Raw genomic sequence first — 21,922 nt, 5'->3', positions numbered from 1 at the left:
TGCAGGTAGATATTGGTACCAGACAGTTAACTCCTGGGCTGGACACAGATGAAAACCACCCTTCAAACCTGAAAGAAGTATTAGAAAACCTGGCCACCAGCACTTTGGTACATTGTTGGTGAAACAAAGAGTTGTTACACATAGACACAAAGTATCTGCAAATCACTGCAGCACTGCTTATTTCATTGATAAATGATAGCTATTTAAGAGTGTGCTTCCCAGTTCCTGTACACTGCACATTTTAAGTTGTGTTATCTGAGGACATCCCAACAGTGGACCTTACAGTGGCTGATTTCAAGAGCAGATGTCACTGTAAAAGTTGTTTACTTAGCAGCAGTCTTTTTTGGTTACATCCATCCAGTCAGGCTGCAAATATGAAAACAGGAAGCATTCCCGTTTGTAGAAGTCTGCCTGCAGCAATAAGTATAAGGATATATCTTTTGAAACAAGTATTTTTAGAAACTTCTATTGAGGGCTGTACTGCTGTTTGGACTTTCTGCCCTTTCAGATTTTGTTGCTTAGTCTATACATTTTTAATAATCACATTGCCTGCTAGCAGTGGCATTTTGTGAAGGTCATTTTTCTTGTGAAGTTGGAGAATGGACTTGAATTTCATTGAAGGACTCCCCGAGCTGCAGGATTGTTGTTTATGGAACTCTCTTGCATCTTATACTACCTTTGAAGCCTCTCTAGAATTTTAACTAATGATATCTTCAAAGTGTCACTGTGCTCAAGGGCAAAAAAGAAATCTCAAAATGCACTTTATATTTAAAACGAGTTTTGAATGGCTTTGAAGCATGGTATTAGCTGAAAATAAAAAAGCATAGATACAGACTTACTATGTATGCACACACAGAGAATTCCATGTTTCACCAACTTTTTCATTGTCAGCAATGTTCCTTCACCATTGCAATGCCTTTTTCTTCTATACTATAAAAATCATCAGGTCTATGGATAGTGTTAATAATTTTTAGTGTGATTGATAATTTAATACCTCAGCAGGTATCTTTAGGCAGTCTCCTGCAGTGGAGTTTTGTCTGCATCATTCCTAGCCTGCTTCTTCTCATTTCCCCTGTGTAGAAATACAGACACTGGGTTGTACTTATATGCCTTTTCTGTTTCCGAGTAGAGGATGGGAAATACTAAAACCAACATGCTATGCTTGAAATAAGAGAGTATCAGTGGTATCAGCTACTGAATTAAAATGGTTTGCTTTCATATAAACCAAACTTCCTTCTTCCCACAACTGAGCACATACCAAGTTCACTTATTAGTAAAAGATCTGAAGGCTTACTTGGTAGCTGTGTCTGTCTTCTGTATTGACAGATTCCTTTAAAACATGTTAAATGTTAGTGGCAATGTTTGAGAATATAGCCACTTGAATATCTGTTCTGTTCAGGGATTTTTTTGTGTGTTTTATTTATTGCTTACTGTAAGTGGTTTAGCTGTATAGCTAGTATAGGACTCCTGGATCCTTCTCATAGGGGTGCCGTTGGGTTAATTCTGTCATTTTCCTTCTCTGTGGCTTTGTTTTTCTACTTATAGACTAGGAGCTTATAAAAGTACAAGGATGTGATTTATAATTTAATCTTTCCCACAGAATAATTTGTCTGCTTCTCTTCCATTTTATTCTTTTGCTATATCAAACTGCCAAGAAAACTTAGCTTATTCAGAGTGTCCTTGTATTTAAGATGTGCTTTTCTATTTCTGTTTTGATAGCTGTACCATCAAAGTGTTGTAGTTTGGCTGGATGTTTTACAATGGATTTCACAATTTTATGAGCATTGCTAACATTTTAGTTGTGCCAAATAATGTATAATCTTGTTTCAGAACATGAAACAAGATGATCCACTGAACAGCAACTGCTGTGGGATAAATGAAGAGAGGGTAGGACTGTAACCTGCCTTTGAGTGTTATGTCCTAACTAAAGCTAGAGGCTGGGAGACTGGACAGATTGTGTGCCTGAGAAAATTTGTGTTAGGAAGTAGGGACAGAAGGTTGTGCACGTCCCAGAAAAATAATTTTCCATCTGATTCCCTGCGTGGAAAAAGGACTAAAAAGACAAGAATTTTCAGACTCTGCTTCCAGGCTTCTCGATACCTACTGCATATGGACCGCTTGTGAATAAAAGCCACCAGCCTGTTTGGAACTGCTGTTTTGCTGACATGATCAAAAGGGAAGGCCTCAGCCTCTGGCCATTATCATTACCATTTTACTATTTTCCTGCCTGCCTGCTACATGGGCTTCCCTTTGCAAATCTTTTTTTTCTGTCTTCTGCGCAGCCTGGTTCACCCTTCTCATGCCTGGGAAAATCTCAACGGGAAAAGGCACGTGAGATTGATGAGGAAGAGAAGGCAGTTACACTTGGTCTTTTCTTTGCTTATTCTCAAACATTCTTTCCTTTCTGTTAGAGGGAGTTGCTGTTAACTATGTGGTGTTGGTTAACATTTTCTATATATATAGGGTCCTGACTTAACATTTTCTAGATGAGTCTTTACAGTACAGCTAACAGTGCTTCTTCCCAATCCTTTGTCTTTCCCTATTTTACACAACCAAGAGAAAATTCTTTAACATGTTTCAGTGTCGAGAATTTAGCAACGGCGTCTCTTGACAGAAACAAAAAAAGGAGATATTCTTACCCAAATTTTAGCTGGTTTTATGTGTTTCTTGTCCTTGTACTTCTTCACTCACTGCTATTTAATCTTTGATTGCAGGCCACTAAAGAAGTAATAGAGCGAGAAGCCCCAGGGATGGCCCTGGCAATGCTGATGGGATCACTTAATGTTACTCCTCTGGGCATGCTCTCTAGGTAAGACTATTTCCTTCAAAATATGAGGTGAACTATTTCCTTAGAAATACACATTGTCGTGAAATGATTATACGCAAATAGCTGAGCATTGCCATTGTTATCAAGACTAGAAGTCTTAACTTCAGAGAAGTGGCCAAATTCCAAGAATGGTAATTGCATTCTCTCATTTAATTTCCTTTGTTGTCTCTATTAGACACTGTATTCTCCTGTATTTTCTGTGCCAGGTTATTTGTAATATTGATGCATGCTGTTAGACAGCTTTCTTTTCATCCTAGAGCTGTGGCATTTTGGTGGTGAGTGAAGAATTCTTCTATATATTGTTCAAGTACTAAAATGCTTTGTTTAGCAAAAAAACCCCACCCTTTGATAAATACAAATGTATTGTTTTGATACTGCTTTTATTCCAGTATCAACAAAAGCTCTCTGAATAAGTTAAATGGTATTTTATTCCATGCTTGCAGATATAGTACTTTGACTCCTAGAGTTTGGTATTTCCTACTAAATAATCAGTAACTGTTCTTCTGCCTGTTGTTTCTTTTTTATCGGTGACATCTCTTGTTACCCTGTAATTCTTTCTGTATTTGATTTTTATTTTATTCCTTTAATTTACCTCATTTTACCCTTGATAGACTTTGTAATATCAGTACTTTTCCTAAGTTAGTTTGGGCTTGCACATTATTTCAAGGTAGCTAAGAAGCAATGGCTGTTACAGGTTTTTGATTTCTTGTTGTATAATGAGGGTATAACAAGATAATTATATAAGTAATAAAGAAGGAACTTTCAAATCTGTAATTTTGTATTCAGAAACTTGCATTTTTAAAGGACATTTGGATGAGAGGTTTATTGATTGGACAAGGTATTTTAAAATATCATGTATTACATATGTGAAAGGGCAACATTACCAAGTTAACACCTTCAGATTCTGTCCAAATTAGCAAGTATTTTCATTTTTTTATCTGGTATAATTCTTTATATCGTAGTTGGTGTTTATCTGAAGGGAAAGGATGACAGAATGCTACCACAAGGAGAGGAAAGGTTAATTTAGCTGTTCTGTTTCTGATCAAGAAAAGGATAGCCAGTTAGATCATGCTACCAAGTTTGATTTAGGATGTGGTGTGATCAGGATGGCTGAAAGGATGTTGTATTGGTAGTGGGACTAAAATGCTGGATTGCAACCTGACTCCTCTGTAGATATAGCAAGAAAATGTCCCTTAAACTTCAGCCACTTTCAGTAGTAATTGATGACAACGATGGGAGATAACATTACAAAGATACTGCATGCAGTCATATTAGGACTTAAAAAATTTCCCAGTGAAAACCTCTATTTCAGACATAAAAGCAATCAGCATGCAAAAGGCCATTATTTTTATAACGGTTCAGATCATAAAGTACACAAAAATTATGAAATTACAGCATTATGGTTTCTCATGCAATCTCAGTTCTGCATGAATGCATGTGTGTGTTATGATCACATTTTTTTGTAGAATTGCTCTGCAAATGCTTAAGATGGAGGAAGGAAATTTACTTTTCTTTGTTTTGGTTGTCCTGTGTGTAATCCTGTATCGATTTTGGTGCTCTTTATTCAGAATCTTCTCTGAATGCAGGCTCACTTTCTGTGCGATTTTTCTTACATCATTTGTTATTCTAAGACACAAATTGTTAATATATTTTCATAGAAAATTCTGGAAATTGATTTGGTAATCCCCCCTTACCATGAGAACTAAGGCAGACATTAAGAGAGGTCAGAAACATACACTAATTTTAGGTACACAGTTTGAGAAATGTAGATCCTAATTTTTTTAAGTATTTAACACCAAATGTCACTGGTCCTAAGCTTACCTCTCATTGACTTCATTTTGAAATGAAGTTCTGATGGATAATTTTGCATGTAATTTCTTTGACTTTTCAAAAAAACAAAAGCAGAAGTTCCATTATGCAATATTAAGCTGACACTTTATAAATCACCTGCAGGTTTGGAAATGTTAGGTCAATTGTGTTGAATTTTATCATATGAACTTTTTAAAATTGCTCTAAGTTATAGGGTGTCTTCTTCACTATGGGCCAGCAGTAGGAAGTGGTGAGTCATTTTGTAGACTGGATTCACTTATGAGGAGCACTGAGACTCTCAGTTTGGATTCAGTCCCAAGTTCCAGCAGGGAGTATCTTAGTGCGTCATAGACCTTTTCATGTGTTTCCTGAAAGTGTTTCCTTTTCTTCTTTGTGACCTTCCAAAATTGTCCTTGTCACAGAATTGTCTCTTCCCTTCACCCGATTCTTGTAACTACCCATGCTGTGCCAGTCTTTATTGAGGCTCTTTGAAGCACTCTGTCTCCTTGCCCATCTATTCTGCTTTTACCAGCATAATTTCTTCACAGGAGGTAATGATTTTTTCCCAAAGAGATCATGTTCTCCATTCCTACTTCTGCATCAGACCTGTTTTCTTTCCTCCCACATCTGTTTTTTTATTTCTCCTGTGTCCTGTCTTTCCTTCCACTCCCTTGGTTCTGCTTGTATTCTTCTTTGTCAGACTTCTTTGTTTTTTCTTAAAATTTCTGTCCACTGCATCACAAAGCTGAGAATAACATGAGATCCACAGCATTTCCCTCAACTGTTCTACAGTTGGAGGAATATCATTAATCTCTCAAATTACCCAGAATGCATGCACACTTTGTGTGCTTTTATGTTGTGAGCACACACAGTATCTTTTTGCAAGCCATGCAGTTTTTAGGTACTTTTACTTACTTTTGCATGCTCTCTTGAGAAATTTTTGCCAGTGCCATTTCTGTCTTGAGCCACTAGATGTGATTATTGACGACTGAAACTTGTAGCTTTCAGGAGAATGGCTGCTGATTTAGTCCTTTTTTATTATTGGTTGGTTGGTTGTACTGGTCATTTAGCTTACAATGTTTGAAATTATGTAAAGTGGAACAAAAGAGCAAGAAGATGATTATTAAAGGAGCTATCTGCCAAACACAATTCCACTTCATTTTAGTTCCTCTGTGACTAATTCCTATTTCCTTTATTTTGAATCTGTCATAAACCGTATCTCACATATGGGGTTTTCTGGAATCACAGAATCGTCTAGGTTGGAAAAGACCTTGAAGATCATCTAGTCCAACCATTAACCCAACATTAACAGTTCCCAACTACACCATATCCCTCAGCGCTATGTTGACCCTACTCTTAAACACCTCCAGGATGGGGACTCCACCACCTCCCTGGGCAGCCCATTCCAACGCCCAACAACCTGTTCTGTAAAGAAATGCTTCCTAATATCCAGTCTAAACCTTCCCTGGCGCAACTTGAGGCCATTCCCTCTTGGCCTATTGCTTGTTACTTGGTTCAAGAGACTCATCCCCAGCTCTCTGCAACCTCCTTTCAGGTAGTTGTAGAGGGCGATGAGGTCTCCCCTCAGCCTCCTCTTCTCCAGACTAAACACCCCCAGTTCCCTCAGCCGCTCCTCGTACAACACGTGCTCCAGACCCTTTACCAGTTTCATTGCCCTTCTTTGGATGCGCTCATGTAATTCAATGTCCTTTTTGTAGTGAGGGGCCCAAAACTGAACACAGTAATCGAGGTGCGGCCTCACCAGTGCCAAGTTACAGGGACAAGATCACTTCCCTGTCCCTGCTGGCCGCGCTATTTCTGATACAAGCCAGGATGCCATTGGCCTTCTTGGCCACCTGGGCACACTGCTGGCTCCTGTTCAGCCGGCTGTCAATTTGGATTGAGTTTGTATGCTGTAAATTTGAATGCTGCAACAAGAGTAAATGAGCACATTTCTTTAACTCAGGCTCTTCATCTTTGTGTTGCAGTAGAGCATTCCTCAACTACCTGAAATTCTTTCTTAACTAAGGGTGTATAGTGTGCAAGAAGTGAATATGGGAAAACAGAAGCTAGGAGTCAGGCAGTATTCAAGCTGCCAGTTGAAAATAAAACTTCTCTTCAGGCTGGCTTGCCTGTGATACCAAAAATTCATTTTGTGGCACAAAAATGGTCTCTGTGCTGTTTAATTGTGAGCATTGTGACAGCTGTCAGCAGAATACTTGCTAACCTGCTAGAAAATGCCATGCTACCAATAAATTACATTAATCACTGAGGATTATTTGTATAAGAAGAAATCCAGGGAAGTTGGCTACCCCACAAACCATGTCCTTTGGCTCAAAATTTTTGGTAATGCCCTATCAAGAAATTATTTTCTGTTCTGTTTTCCCTTATGGCTCATGTTTTTGTTTGATAAAGAGACTGTTACACAATTTCTCTCAACGGTAGCCTCCATATATTTGTGGTTTGGTTTCATCCTTTTACTTTTTTCATATCCTTATATACCAGTCCTGGTTTCATAAACAGTGGAGAAAAGCAGGAGGCATTCTTTACAACCTCAAGACAAAATCCAGTAAATTAAAATTTTTTTCTTGAAAAATATTTAGCTAAAAGGAGGAAGGGACAAACTCTAAACAACAGAAAGCATTCAGCACTTGGGTGTTTTAAGTTCAGCTCTGCATCAACACCAAAGGACTTCCCCAAAGACAAAAAATAAAATAAAGTCTTCCCTCTCTTGATAGTTGGTTTCATTTTTTTTTGAGGGGAAAGGAAAGATTGTTAAGAAGAATTAGATATGCACCGCATAAGTGCAGTTTTCACTTGAGAATTACTTCCCTCTGTGCTTTTCTTATGTTGCATCTTTTGAAAAAAAGAAGACCTATTTGAATTAATGAAACCAGCATGACTTAGTATTTTTACTTGGCAAGGGAAATAGTGTTTGACACCATCAAGTACATTACAAAGGAATCATGTGTATGAGCAAATAGGGACTATATCAAAGAGTGGATTGGATGCAAGTAAACTATGGAATGAAGGGATCTACACAGATCTAAAAAAGATGGAAATCTAGCTAGTGTTTATACTATCAGTTAAATGTTAGACTCTGTCAGCCTTGTTCGATGATTTTTCAGCTCAGCTTCTCCTGAACTGTTTTATGAGAACATGATCAGCAAATATTTTTAGATTTTGGAAATTGAGTTTACAAATTCTGATAAATAATAGAATTTATATTAAATGCTCTGTTCTTGTTTCTATAGTGGAGAAAGTTGCATGCAAGAATTTCACTCTGGGTTTCTTTCTTTTCAGACCTGTGTGTGGAATCAGAGGGAAAACTCTCATAATTAATCTGCCAGGTAGCAAGAAAGGGTCACAGGTAAGAAGTGTTCTTACTGATCTGCTACTGAGGACCCATGATGAGTACCTCCCATTTTTCTGAATGGTAGAAAGTACCCACTACAACAAATTTTACAAAAGTGAATTGAAATGTTTATCCGTATAACTGAACACACCATCACTCTCAGTCAGGGACAATACAATTCCAATACAATTGAAAGTACTGAGTGACCAGGACAGCATCACGTGTAGTGCAAGAGAGCACTCACTGTAGCAGGCAGTGCTAATGAAGAGTCTAATGGTCTCTTACACTTCTTCCTTCTTCTCTAGTCAGCCTGTACCTGATATCTGTGCTGTTACAGCTTCCAAGAAAGTGTTCTTTTTCACACAGAAGTAAGAAGAAGGCCTAGTGTAGAGTGGAAGTTGCTGGATTATGAAGAATATTCCCAATTTTGGTCAGCAAGAGGAAAAAAACATCATTTTTGAGAGTTTGAGAATTTTTTTAAATCTTCTGAATATGGGTATCAGACTTTATATCCTTTATACAGTTTATTTCTGCATTTTGCACAGTTTGGACAGAGAAGTTAGGCTTTGTGTTTTTATTCATGCTTACTTTCTCACTGTAGAGCTGTGAGAAACACAATTAAACATCAGGAGGAATATTTTTTGTGTTAGTAAGGCTAGATGTTTCCAGTGCTCGCTCTTTCTGTGTAGCTGACTGATAGATCCAGAAAAAGAGCCTTCTCCACACAAATACTGCTAAGCTGAATAGTGGGATGTAGAGCCTGCTACAAAACTGCTAAGGTAGATCCCCCATCAGTCACAAGAACCTATTTCTTCAGGGCTCAGACTGTATCAGTGGCCCTGTTAAAAAATGTCATTACCTCTGGCCTCTAACAAATGCACACCTGATAGTTTATCAATATCTTCTGAACCAGTAGTACCCAGTCACAGAGGAGGCAGAACTAATGTGTTTGGCAGCACAGCCCTGAAGTCACTGTTGCTTGAAAGACTTATATCTAGAGATAAATAAAGAATGTTTCTAATACTGTTATCTTAAGCAGCCATCACAGGTTTTCACATACATTGTCTATGTGTTTCAGTTCAGGGACTCAGTAAGCCCTCCTATGATTCTACCATTCCTTAGAGCCTTTTTAGGAAATCTAATGAGAGTCTGTATTTGAAAAGAAATTAAAAAGCTTTGTGACAAGCATTGGAGGATGGTGGGGCAGGCGTATACCTGATTGAAAGTCTTCCAGTTATGAGTGGGAAGTCATAAGTATATACACATACTTAACATAGCAATGGGCCCCACATCTTAGAGAACTGGTGCACCAGTAAGAAGATTTTTTCAGAAGTCTATACTTCTTTTGTTGAATTATGAAATAGCCTACAATCTGTAATGATTTTTGTTGTGTTCGGTAGCACTCCTAACATGCTAGGTACAGAAAAAATTGTCATTTTCCACCCTAAGGCACTCAGACTATGAAGATGGGTAAATTGTAGAAAGAGAATGTGGAAAAGAAATGAAAAAAATGTTAATAAGTATTTTAACAATAGTTTGAAACAAAATAAGTAATAAAAAAGGTAATTCTGCTGGAAAAGAAAAAAATGTAATATGATTTCATTATACAACCAAGGTTTTTATTAACTGATGATTTATTTGTTCCTGTCATGATGATACTCTGTTCTGCCAAAATTTATTTTAATATGAAGCATCTTTAAAGTATCAGATTTCAGCACAGATTTTTAAGATGAATAGTAGAGAAAATTGTTCCATAGCAGGCTGCATATCAAGAATCAAATAGAATGGGTTGTTACCAGGAATTTCTCTCCTTTCTCTCTTTTATGACTTGCTAATTTCCTTTCCATCATATTAACACAATCATATAAGAAGCTTATATAAAGCTGTGAAATTGCAGCAATATACATATTTCATTAATAAAATAGTAAAATATTAATAGAAAATGGCAGCAGTGTAAATGCTTCATCTCAAAAATGGACACAATGCATGCCAAACATGTCTTTTCCAGAGAATGTTTGTGTGGCATGTACCACTAAATCAAGACCTGTAGAATACTTCAATTTTTGTGTTGTTCTGGTCTGTTTTCTTTTAGCCTTGCAAAAGTTATTTAATGTTACAAAAGAGGGCAAAGTATGAAATTACCAGATGGTCACTGAAATCATTTGGTCTATGGCAATTTTCATAATTGTACTAACAGTTGCCTAAAACAAAGAGTTTTACAGATAACATGAGCTTTTAGAGTACTTACTGGGAACCTATTCATCAACAGTCAAGCTAACAAGGCTTTATTTCAGTGGTAGGAGTGGGGAACATGCTTCTCTAGTGAGTTAATCATTAATGTACTTTTTCATGATTATTGGTCAGTTCACAGGTTATTGTCCTTGTTTACCACTTACTTGGGGTCTGTTTTTTTACTGAAGTAATGATGGTTGTATGCTTCAGTATTTTAAACCATTTTTTAAATAATACTGTGGAGGCACAATAGCTCTAAGGTTTGCAGTTACATTTAAATATATATTAATTATATACAGCATCTTATGCTTATTCAGTTTACTTCAGTTCTTCAAAGTGCCAAATTGAATGTTTCAAGAATTTATAAATCTATGAAGTAGTCTGACTTTTCTTTACTCTTAAAGGAGCAACTGAAAAGTGGGTTCTTATTTAGAATGTTTGAGGAAATACAGTATTCATGAGTCATGTTTTTGACTTACAAAGTGGCTTATATAAACTAGTAATTTCTGATGAATGGTTTGCTCTTTGTTTTGTTTACATAGTCATTTTTATTCATTGAAAATATTTATTACAGTATCTATTTACAAAATGTTTATTGTTATTTATTTTCTGGATACTCTGAAATGTTGGAATACATTTTAAAAAAATCTTCTTTATGCTTGAAACAAAACTGAAAATGAAGTGCAACTGAAGGAGTAATGTCAGCTTTCTCTGTCAACTTGTATGTTCCCTAACTGCACTGCGATAGCAATTCATTCTTGTGACCCTGACACAATTTTCCAATAATTTAATGTTTATATGCAGTCTGCTCAAATGACATGAAGAAAACTCTTTACTGAGGTGCCTGGGAGGAGGATGAGAGACAATAGTCATAAATTGGAGAAGGTAGCTTCCAGCTGGATAAAAATAAAATTAAAAAAAAAATCACTTTGAGGGTAATTAAGCGTTCAAACAGGTTGTTGAGAAGGGTTGTATAGTCTATGTTCTTGGATTTTTTCAAGACTTTACTGAACAAAGCCCTAAGCAACCTGTCTGAATTTCATATTGACCCTGATCTGAGCAGGAGGCTGCAGTGCGTGACATCCTGAGTTTCCTCTTTGACGTGATGAAATACTAGTATATTTTGGCAGCAGAGGTAGCTATATATGTGTATGCCCATTATGGAACAAGAACAGTTACACGGCATCTGCATTTTTACTTTCTCCAGCCATATAAAATAAACTTTCTAATTGTTTTTACGATAATAGAGCAAGGAGATGTTTGAAAAATAGATTATTTATGAACAATTTTTTCTGAGTTACATAAAATTATAATGACATCAGGTGTAGTTTGTCATTCTTCCAGTATATACGTCCATGAATAAAAAAGGATACAATTATATAAAAGTATAATTATGGAAACCCTTATGAATTGTTCCCTAATTGTGAAGGAACATAATAGGAATGATTTGAAGCTAATATCCCTGCAGGGATAGAGTTAATGTTTTTATTCTGCATTTTTGTAGTGTTCTGCCAACTGCTGCGAACTGATTTCTGTATTATGTATTCATGAAAATTTAACTCTTGTTTTCTGAAGTTTTAATCCCATATTAGCTTAATTACAGTAAACCTGTTGTAAAACGTACTATACTTGTAAGAAAAAAGGCAAAAATTATCGTATAGTCCACAGGTCTGGTTCTGAGTTTGTTTTTTTACTATCTATGAGCAATTGCATAGGGCATTCAAGGTTTTATTTATGGTCAGGTGAAAAGATACATCTAAATCCCGAATATATTTTAAGAGTAAATCTGAAAAATCCCTATTTACTTCTGCAGGTAACTTTTCATAGTCATTTCTCTTCTTGTTGTGCATAGGAATGCTTTCAGTTTATACTGCCAGCCCTACCTCACGCCATTGATCTTTTGCGGGATGCCATTGTAAAAGTAAAGGAGGTTCACGATGAGCTTGAAGATCTACCTTCACCACCACCTCCTCTTTCTCCTCCTCCAACCACAAGCCCTCACAAGCAGACAGAAGACAAAGGAGTACAGTGTGAGGAAGAGGAGGAAGAGAAGAAGGATAGTGGAGTTGCCTCAACAGAGGACAGTTCTTCTTCACATATAACGGCAGCAGCCATTGCAGCTAAGGTAAGTCTGGCTTCTTTCTCTAAGTGACCCTTTAGTTTCTATCTCGAGTGCTTTCCACCAATATTCATTTGTATGTTAAGACTATACATTGATGTCTGTGTGATCAAACAGCTGTATTTTAGGTATATTTTATAGAAATACAGCTTCATAAAAATGTATGAATTCTGTTTTGGTAGGTGATTTCAAATTTCAGTGGGAGATACATTGTTTATTATCTTGAGAATAACATGCATTTTTATGATACCATTCTGATGTGACAGACTATTTTTAGTGTGTTTTTTTTTAAAATTCAAAGTGCTCACGTGCCTGAACATGTAAAGTCCAGTAGGTGGCATATTAAGGAATCGCAACAAAATTTTCTAAGCCATAATATCTATTTTGAAACTAAAATGTTGGTTTCTAAAAACATTGATAAAAAGTATGACAGATAGGTAGCAGGTTAAGTAATAAGCTATCCAGACTACTGTATTCCAATGTGCATGTCCACATAAGAGATGTGAAATTCTGTCACAAACTGAGTATCATCACATTGTCTTTATAGCCTTGCTTTAACCAGTAATCATAGATCAACATTACGCAAACCAAAATGATAAATTTGAGACTACAGAAGGAAAAAATTAGATAACACTCGCATATTATTTCAGTTCAAATTTTAAATGCTTTCCAAAGAAATATCGTATTATTTGAAGTGATATATAAATATTTACCTCAGTTTTATGTCTTCAGTTTTCAAATGGAAAGACAATGTATTCCTATGTGTTTGGAAGGGTTTTTTTCCAAACTGCTTTGTTCTAGATTTATTCCACAAATTGTGCTTTTAATTCCTATTATGATAATGGAAAGTCTAAGTAACTCAAAATGATATTAAACAATTTCTAAACCAAGCCAGCAACATTCTAACTCCAGAAATGTGAATTCAGGTCTGAGACATCTTGACATTTCTAAGACAGCTGCAGCTGGATATCATCTCCCCATGTACAGAAAATCTTGATTACATATATCTTTACAGGGATGAATTAAGGTAATTATTACTTGCAAGTTTCAGTTTTTATTAATTCAAATTTTGAATTGATTCATTTCTTTTGATATAGGCAAAGATAAATAATATGTGCAATTTTTAAAGGCAGAAAATACCTGAGGTCAAACTGGCTGTGTTCATATAAGCTTGGCATTTCAGTGTCACACTTATTTTCACCTCATTCCCTTTCGGTCATTTGCCTGTAGAGTTTCATGTTTTCCTGTCACTGTATTCATGGCTGTTATGTGTTGTGCATTAGAAGCATCCATCCTACACCCGTTCAGCTGTTATCATGGCAAAAGGTGAACAGCCCATTCCTGGTCTCATCAGTTATTGCCATCACGCAGCAGGCAGTGCAGGAGAACCGGTAAGAGACGCTTCCAAGAGGCTTTTGCACTAACAGTAGCTAAAAATACACTGCCTGCCTCTTAGTCTACTGTGTGAACAGTGTTATTTATTTTCTTCTAACAAAGACACACCAGTGCTATATTTTAGAGAACATGCTACAGAAAATATTCTGTTAAAGATACAGGGCTAAACAAGGTAAAGTTCATGTGCATTGTCAGTTTGAATCATTTGACTGCCGAGATAATCATTGCTATAAAGCCTTTGTTTCTGATTAATCATTGGCTTTATCATCTAATATACTCAATAATTGAATATAATTAAAAGAATCTAAAATTACTGCTTTAGGGGTATGAAATTTTGATAACTTTTTCCCCTTTATTTGCCTTGCTTTGCTTTTTTTCTCTCAATAGATTGTCAGCGTAATACAACATTTGCACTGGGTGTTCATAGTTTGCTTTCATCATTTGCAATTTCTCCCTTATTTTTGTATTCTGTTTAGAAGTAGGATTTCTCAAAAACAGAAGAAAAGACTTGAGAAGTCAGGATATGTTGGACTTATTACAAATTACTGGATTTTAGTGAGTAGTAGGCAACTGTTTCAATGAATGGTAGAAAGGACTTAGTTTATTATAACTCAGAGGTTATAACTCAGACTCTAACAAAATGCTCTACTTTATTTTCTGTCTCCCAAAGGTTTAGTCTAGGCTTGAATCAAGATAGAATAATGGCTACAGTATTATCAGGAACAAAACATAATTTCTGTATTCATAACCGTAAATTAGAGAAATCTAAGGAAGGCAGTTGGCCTAGAGAGAGTTGTGTGGTCTGACCCATTCACTCCATGTCAGCCAACAAATGGGGTGTAAGTTCTTGAGAAAATATGTCACTAGACTTGATAACCAGAGGCTGCACTTTCTTGTTCCCTTAGGCAAATAGTAACTTAAACCATCAATCAAATAGCATAACACCTCTGTATTTAAAACACGATGACCATGTCCCTTGAAAAGTCACATAGGAAATGTGAAGGCTTTAAAGTTCACACGCCTGATGATAAATCTATATATGTGTACATATATACATACACACACATCTATTCCAGTAGTTTCATTTTTTTGAGTTGAGGTTACTAAACTAGAATATGCACTGTATTCTTTAGTATCAGTAGAACAGTGAATTCAGCCTCTCTGAAGCATGCTGTTAAACTTTCATCCAGGCTTCTGTGCCCTCTGCAAATAGCTCTTGAGCTATTGTTTTATGCATTCTATAATCCAAATCAGATCTTGAAACTCAGAGCAGGAAGTGGCTAGTTTTTCAGAAGGTTGTTGGTTTTTTTAAGATGTCCTTTCTCTATGTTTTTAAGACAATTTTGCTCTTGTATAACAATCATAGTGATTACCATCTACAGCTTGTTTTCTTAGTGCCTCACCAGTACTGTCAATCTTTGTTCCAGTCCTGGGTAAAAGAGAATAAAGAGCTTATATCTTTTCCTTTTTCCTCCTCTTGTCAACATTTAGTTCTCTAATCTGAAAACACAAATATTTAAACCAATGTAAAAATACTTCTGGAAAAGGTCATACTAGATAAAAATTGTAGAAGCAATGACTGATGGATGTGGTGGATATCTTTCTCTGTCACTTCATTTATTTTTCATTTATTTCTTTCTCTGTCAGTATGTTACAACAGGTTTTCCACTCCAGCTAGTGCAAACAGAAAGTATTTTGACTGAATTTAGGAGTCTTATTGTACCCCATTTAGAGTTTTGAGAGCTCTACCCTCTACTAAATTTGTTTGAAACCGGAAGATTGAGTTGAAAAATTTTAGGGGGGGACATCATAAATACTCAGAGTGTGACTTTGCAAAAGTTGAAAAAAAAAATCTATCCAAAATGCAATAATATTCCTGCCCTTCTTTATTGCAGATTTCCAGGCTCCTGGAAACACAGAAATTTCTCATGGGTTAACAAGAAGTTCCCTTGATTAGAGGCTTAGATTGCCTAAATTTAATTTTAAAGGGAAAAAAAACTTATTACATGTGAGAAAAATGAGATATTTCCCATGTCACACAACATATATGTATAGAAATACCAGTCATATTCTATTGTCCCTTTCACCTAATGAACAGTTTATATCCTTTATAATTTTTGTATATTTATGTTTATGCAGTATTAGTACCTTCTCTGAAATCAGCAGGATGTAGTGGTTTAAAGAGACTATTAATGCTGCTTTTAGCAATACAACACACTCCACTGTCATATTAGAGAAATAAACCTCTTGAGAGCAAAATTTGTAACTGTGAACTAACCCAATTCTCTCAGTGAGACTTTGTGTCTGTGAAAGCTAGCAAGCTGAAACTTAGAGTTCTAGATAGGTTTATACATGGATTGTTTTATGGCAATTGTATTTTCTGTAAAGGTAGTGATTAGGGAATAATTCTCATTGAAATGAAATGTCTGTAATCATCTTTTCCCTTCATCTTCAGCTTCCTTTTCTGATTAATGTCCTGGCTGAAATTTTACCTAAATTTTAATTTTCTCACAGACAAAAATTACTACTTCACATGCTGTTCAGTGGAGAGTGGAATTGTCTCAGTCACTTTGTTGCAGAGAGATTTTTTTTGTTCTGAAAAAGGTGACATCGGATAAAATTTTAGAAGCAATGACTGATGGGTATGGTGGATAGAAAAAAAAACAAAAAACAAACAACAGTTACTTACCTGAAGGGGATGAGACAGCATGTAATATCTGGTTACTCTAGAGTAACCAGAGTAAACCAGGGAGAACTGGATCATGGTATCATTTGCAAAAGCAATATTGTATTTGTATTGTGGGATCTTGGAAGTATCTATAAAAGAAGTAATGGACCCATACACAATCATATCAAGATGTGTGCAGCTTTTTATCAGGGGAGGGTAAAGAAAAGGTGTCTTTTTTGAAGACTTAAAATTATTCCTTCTTTTATGCCTTTATGAAAATGTAATTTTTTGCTGTATTGGCCTTTGTCACGGAGATTAAAAGGAAGCATTAAAAGTTGTAGCTAGTATTGGAACTATGCCAATATAAAACTTAGGGATGTCAGCCTTTTTTTGTTTAACATATTTAAGATGGGATTTCAGGAGAAAAAGGGAACAGAAGGGAAATGGTGCTTCTGACTACAAACTGTTTACATGATCAGAAGAATATCATTGCTGCTGTTTGCCTCTATTTATAGTACACTGCTAAGATGCCATTTGCAAATCAGAATACTCCAAGTAGAGGCCAGTTAGGCATTGTTTATGGAGAGGAAGGTATCCCCAGCATAATGATCTATAGTGAAGAGAAACTACTGACTTCATAATTTATAGTGGGAATTGCAGGACAAATTACTTAGCCTTGAAAGATCCTCTGAGGAAAGTTGGGGTTTTTTAAACGCTGACAGAAATTGACTGACAAAAAATATTGTCAGACTAGAAACACAACAATAGAGCGGAAAGCAGGCAGTTGGTGGCACAGTGAGAACAGGATCTGTTTCCACACAACTTATAAACAGGCTATAAACATGAGAAACTCTAACTTGTGGAGGAGGATTTATGGTGAAATAAGATCCCCTAGGTATAACCCAGTATCTCTAAGTCAAGGTTGCTAAGTAGACATTGTCATTATTTATAGATGGGAACCAAGGAAGGTGAGGGGAAAAAAAAGACATAAAAAAGCACTATTTAATGAGAGTCTTAAGATTGGTCATTTTAACTGCACAGAGGCAAGCAACAAAGCTGTCTTAATATCAGAATCACACAATCATTCAGGTTGGAAAAGACCCTTGAGATCATCGAGTCCAACCATCAGCCCTACTCTACAAAGTTCTCCCCTACACCATATCCCCCAACATCACATCCAAACGACCCTTAAACACATCCAGGGATGGTGACTCCACCACCTCCCTGGGCAGCCCATTCCACTGTCTGACCGCTCTTTCTGTGAAAAATTTCTTCCTAATGTCCAGTCTAAACCTCCTCTGTGGCAGTTTAAAGCCATTCCCTCTTGTTCTATCGCTAATTACCCGTGAGAAGAGACCAGCACCAACCTCTCTACAATGTCCTTTCAGGTAGTTGTAGAAAGTGGTGAGGTCTCCCCTTAGCCTTCTCCTCAAACTACACAGTCCCAGCTCCTTCAATCGCTCCTCAGAGGATTTATTCTCCAGGCCCTTCACCAGCTTTGTTGCCCTCCTCTGCACTCGCTCCAGCACCTCGATATCTCTCTCGTATTGAGGTGCCCAAAACTGGACCCAATACTCCAGGTGTGGCCTCACCAGTGCAGAGTACAGGGGGACCATCACCTCCCTACTTCTGCTGGTCACACTATTTCTAATACAAGCCAGGATGCCGTTGGCCTTCTTGGCCACCTGGGCACACTGCTGGCTCATGTTCAGCTGTTTGCCAATTAGAACCCCCAGATCCTTCTCTTCCACACAGCTCTCCAGCCACACCTCCCCAAGCGATGCATGGGGTTGTTGTGGCCCAAGTGCAGGACCTGGCACTTGGCCTTGTTGAAGCTCATCCCGTTGACGTTGGCCCACCGATCCAATCTATCAAAGTCTCTCTGTAGAGCCTCCCTATCCTTACGCAGATTGACACTCCCGCTTAACTTGGTGTCATCTGCAAACTTACTGATGATACACTCTACGTCCTTATCAAGATCATCAATAAAGATGTTGAACAGAAATGGTCCCAACACCGAGCCCTGAGGAACACCACTTGTGACCGGCTGCCAGCTGGATTTAGCTCCATTGACCACCACTCTTTGGGACCGTCCAGCCAGCCAGTGCTTGATCCAGCAGACCGTACGCTCATCCAGGCCATGAACAGCCAGTTTTTCTATGAGAATTCTATGGGGAACTGTGTCAAATGCTTTTCGAAAATCCAGGCAGACAATATCCACAGCCTTTCCCTCATCCAATAGTCGAGTCATCTTGTCATAGAAGGAGAACAGGTTTGTCAGGCAGGACCTGCCTTTCATAAACCCATGCTGACTAGGCCTGATCCCCTGGTTGTCCATTATATGACTTTTAATGGCACTCAAGATGATCTGCTCTATGACCTTCCCTGGCACCGAGGTCAGACTGACAGGTCTATAGTTTCCTGGATCCTCCTTTCTGCCTCTCTTGTAGATGGGTGTCACATTTGCCACCCTCCAGTCCAATGGGACCTCCCCAGTTAGCCATGATTTCAGGTAAATCATGGAAGGCGGCTTGGCAAGCACATCTGCCAACTCTTTCCGCACCCTTGGGTGTAACCCATCTGGTCCTACAGACTTGTGTGCATCCAAGTGGTGTAGCAGGTCTCTGACCACTTCCTCTTTAATTGTGACGACCTCATTCTGCTTCCCCTCCCCGTCTCCCAGCTCATGAGGCTGAGTGTCCAGGGAACAGCCAGTTCCACTGCTAAAGACTGAGGCAAAGTAGGTGTTGAGCACCTCAGCCTTTTCCTCATCCTTTGTTACTATGTTTCCCTCTGCATCCAATAAAGGAGGGAGGGAGATTTTCCCTAATCCTCCTTTTGTTGTTAATGAATTTATAGAAACATTTTTTTATTATCTTTAACAGCTGTAGCCAGGTTGAGCTCTAGCTGCGCTTTGGCTCTCCTAATGTTCTCCCTGCATAGCTTCACTACATCTTTACAGTCTTCATGAGAGACCTGCCCCCTCTTCCAAAGGTCATAGATTCTCCTTTTGTTCTTGAGATCCAGCCAAAGGTCCCTGTTTAGCCAGGCTGGTCTCCTTCCCCACTGCTTGTTTTTCGGCACACGGGAACAGCCTGCTCCTGTGCCTTTAAGACTCCTCTCTTGAAGTATGTCCAGCCTTCCTGGACTCCCATATCCTTCAGGGCAGCCTCCCAAGGGATTTTGTCAATCAGTCTTTTGAACAGGTCTAAGTTTGCCCTCTGGAAGTCTAAGGTGGCAGTTTTACTAACCCCTCTCTTTGTTTTTCCAAGGATCGAAAACTCAGTCATCTCACGATCACTGCACCCTAGACAGCCTCCAACCTTTACTTCCCCCACAAGCTCTTCCCTGTTCACAAGAAGCAGGTCCAGGAGGGCACCTTCCCTGGTCGGCTCACTCACCAGCTGTGTGAGGAAGTTATCCTCCACACTTTCCAGGAACCTCCTGGATTGTTCCCTCTCTGCTGTGTTGTGATCCCAGCAGATACCTGGGAGGTTAAAGTCCCCCACAAGAACAACAGCAAGTGACCGCAAGATTTCTCCCAACTGTTTGTAGAAAGCTTCATCCACCTCACTGCTTTGGTTGGGAGGTCTATAGCAGACTCCCACAGCAAGATCTGCTTTATTGGTCCTTAACCTAATCCAAACACTCTCAACCCCGACATGACTATACTTGATTTCTGAGCTCTCATAGCATTCTCTAACATACAGGGCCACTCCCCTGCCTCTTCTTCCCTGTCTATCCCTCCTGAAGAGCTTGTAGCCATCGATTGTGGCATTCCAGTCATGTGAGGCATCCCACCGCATTTCTGTGATAGCTACTATGTCATAGTTCTCGTGTTGCATCATGGCTTCAAGCTCCCCTTGTTTGTTGCTCATACTGCGTGCATTGGTATAGATGCACTTGACATGAGCTCATGAATCCAACACCTCTTTGTGAGTGTGGGCCCCATTTCCTACCAGACCCTTCTCAGGTGCTTCCATGATTTCTAAACATCTATCCCTTCTCTCAAATGAAATGGCAGAGGGAGAGTCCTAACACTGGTCCTAAGGATGCAACAGATTTTAAAAGCTAGGAATCAAGCTTGTTCCTGAAAGGAGGTACTTTCCAGTGGCTTCTATTTGCACTAAAGCCTTACCAGGCCAGAAGGCTCAAAACGTCTAGATGCAGACTGGGTACAGCATCTCCATTTTAAAAAAAATCCTGGCTGGAAGTGTCTAATGTTAGTGGTCTGGCTTGTCACTGGATCTTCATTTCTTGCTTACTTTTACTGCCTGCTACTGACAGTTCCCCCAAACATGGGGGTTCTTTTGCTAGTTCTCTTGGAACATCAGGCTGAGCTAAGAAATTCTTAATGAGAAGAAAGATCTTAAAATATGTGTATATATATTCCTTTGAAGATCTGAACTTCTACATTTTATGGTCTGTTGTGATAGAAAAGTGAATTGCAGGAAGTAAGAGCAATTTGATGTGGTAGAAGTGCTGCCTCTGAAAAAGGAAGAGGTTAAAATCATGAAAACAAAATCAGAATAAGCCTTTGTAGAGAGTGTGTTATAGAGGATTATCTGCTGCATTTTGTGTTGTAGAACTAATGTTAGAGATCAGTTCTCCTATCTGAGGTATTTATCATTTGTATATCTTACCATTTTACACAAAAAATAAAAATTAATCATTATGTTAAACTAGAAATCTATTCAATTATAAAGCCGGCATGACTGGGCCCAAGTACTGTGGTAATAAGATGCAATAGACTTTCTAAGACTCACTATATTAAAGCTAAGAAAAGCTTTATTCTTAAATGCATTCTTCTACCTCTTTTCTTTGGAACTGGTGATAAAACTGAACAGTAGAGACAGAAGATAAAAAAATACTGATAGATTCACTTTTATAACTGAAAATAAGACCTCTTTCTCACTGTTGTAAGTTAGTGTAATTCCATTTATTTAAGCAGCTTAATAATACCTGCTAAAGGATCTGTCCCTAAAATTCCAGCTTAGAATCATAGAATAATTTGGATTGGAAGGAACCTTTAAAGTCATCTAGCCCAACCCCTCCCTGCAGTGAGCAGGGACATCTTCAACTAGATCAGGTTGCACAGAGCCCCATCCAACCTGGCCTTGAATGTTTCAAGGGATGGGGCATCTACCACCTCTCTGGGAAACCTGTTCCAGTGTTTGACTGCCCTCATTGTAAAAAATTTCTTCCTTATATCTAGTCTAAATCTACCCTCTTTTAGTTTAAAAACATTACCCCTTGTCCTATTGCAACAGGCCCTGCTAAACAGTCTGTCCCCATCTTTCTTATAAGCCCCCTTTAAGTACTGAAAGGCTGCAATAACAACTCAACAGAGCCTTCCCTTAAGGCTGAACAACCCAAACTCTCAGTCTTTCTTTGTAGGAGAGGTGTTCCATCCCTCTGATCATTTTTGTGACCCTCTTCTGGACCCAGTCCAACAGGTCCGTGTTTTTACTGTGCTGAGGTCTCCAGAGACACAGTACTCCAGGTGGGGTCTCATCA

General features: G+C 38.1%; 1 protein-coding gene across 23 annotated transcripts in view; it reads left to right on the top strand.

The window, feature by feature from the left end:
* Window positions 1-21,922, top strand: part of GPHN (gephyrin) — a 303,525-nt gene that overhangs the window by 179,993 nt on the left and 101,610 nt on the right. For 13 of the 23 annotated variants that reach the window (XR_012628894.1, XR_012628893.1, XR_012628892.1 and 10 more), the window contains 4 exons: window positions 2,715-2,809; window positions 7,940-8,006; window positions 12,076-12,348; window positions 13,626-13,733. Coding sequence is in view for 20 of the 23 variants with exons in the window: in XM_074868120.1 (XP_074724221.1) it covers window positions 2,715-2,809; window positions 7,940-8,006; window positions 12,076-12,348; window positions 13,626-13,733 (543 nt within the window). In the remaining 3 variants the exon portion in view is untranslated. The remainder of the gene's footprint in view (window positions 1-2,714; window positions 2,810-7,939; window positions 8,007-12,075; window positions 12,349-13,625; window positions 13,734-21,922) is intronic. The other 10 variants (XM_074868126.1, XM_074868123.1, XM_074868119.1 and 7 more) reach the window with 1 other exon arrangement.

This window comes from Strix uralensis, chromosome 4 (genome assembly GCF_047716275.1).
Source record: "Strix uralensis isolate ZFMK-TIS-50842 chromosome 4, bStrUra1, whole genome shotgun sequence".
Taxonomy (NCBI): domain Eukaryota; kingdom Metazoa; phylum Chordata; class Aves; order Strigiformes; family Strigidae; genus Strix; species Strix uralensis.
Note: the sequence above shows the minus strand (reverse complement) of the source record. Positions and strands in the feature narration are given on the sequence as shown.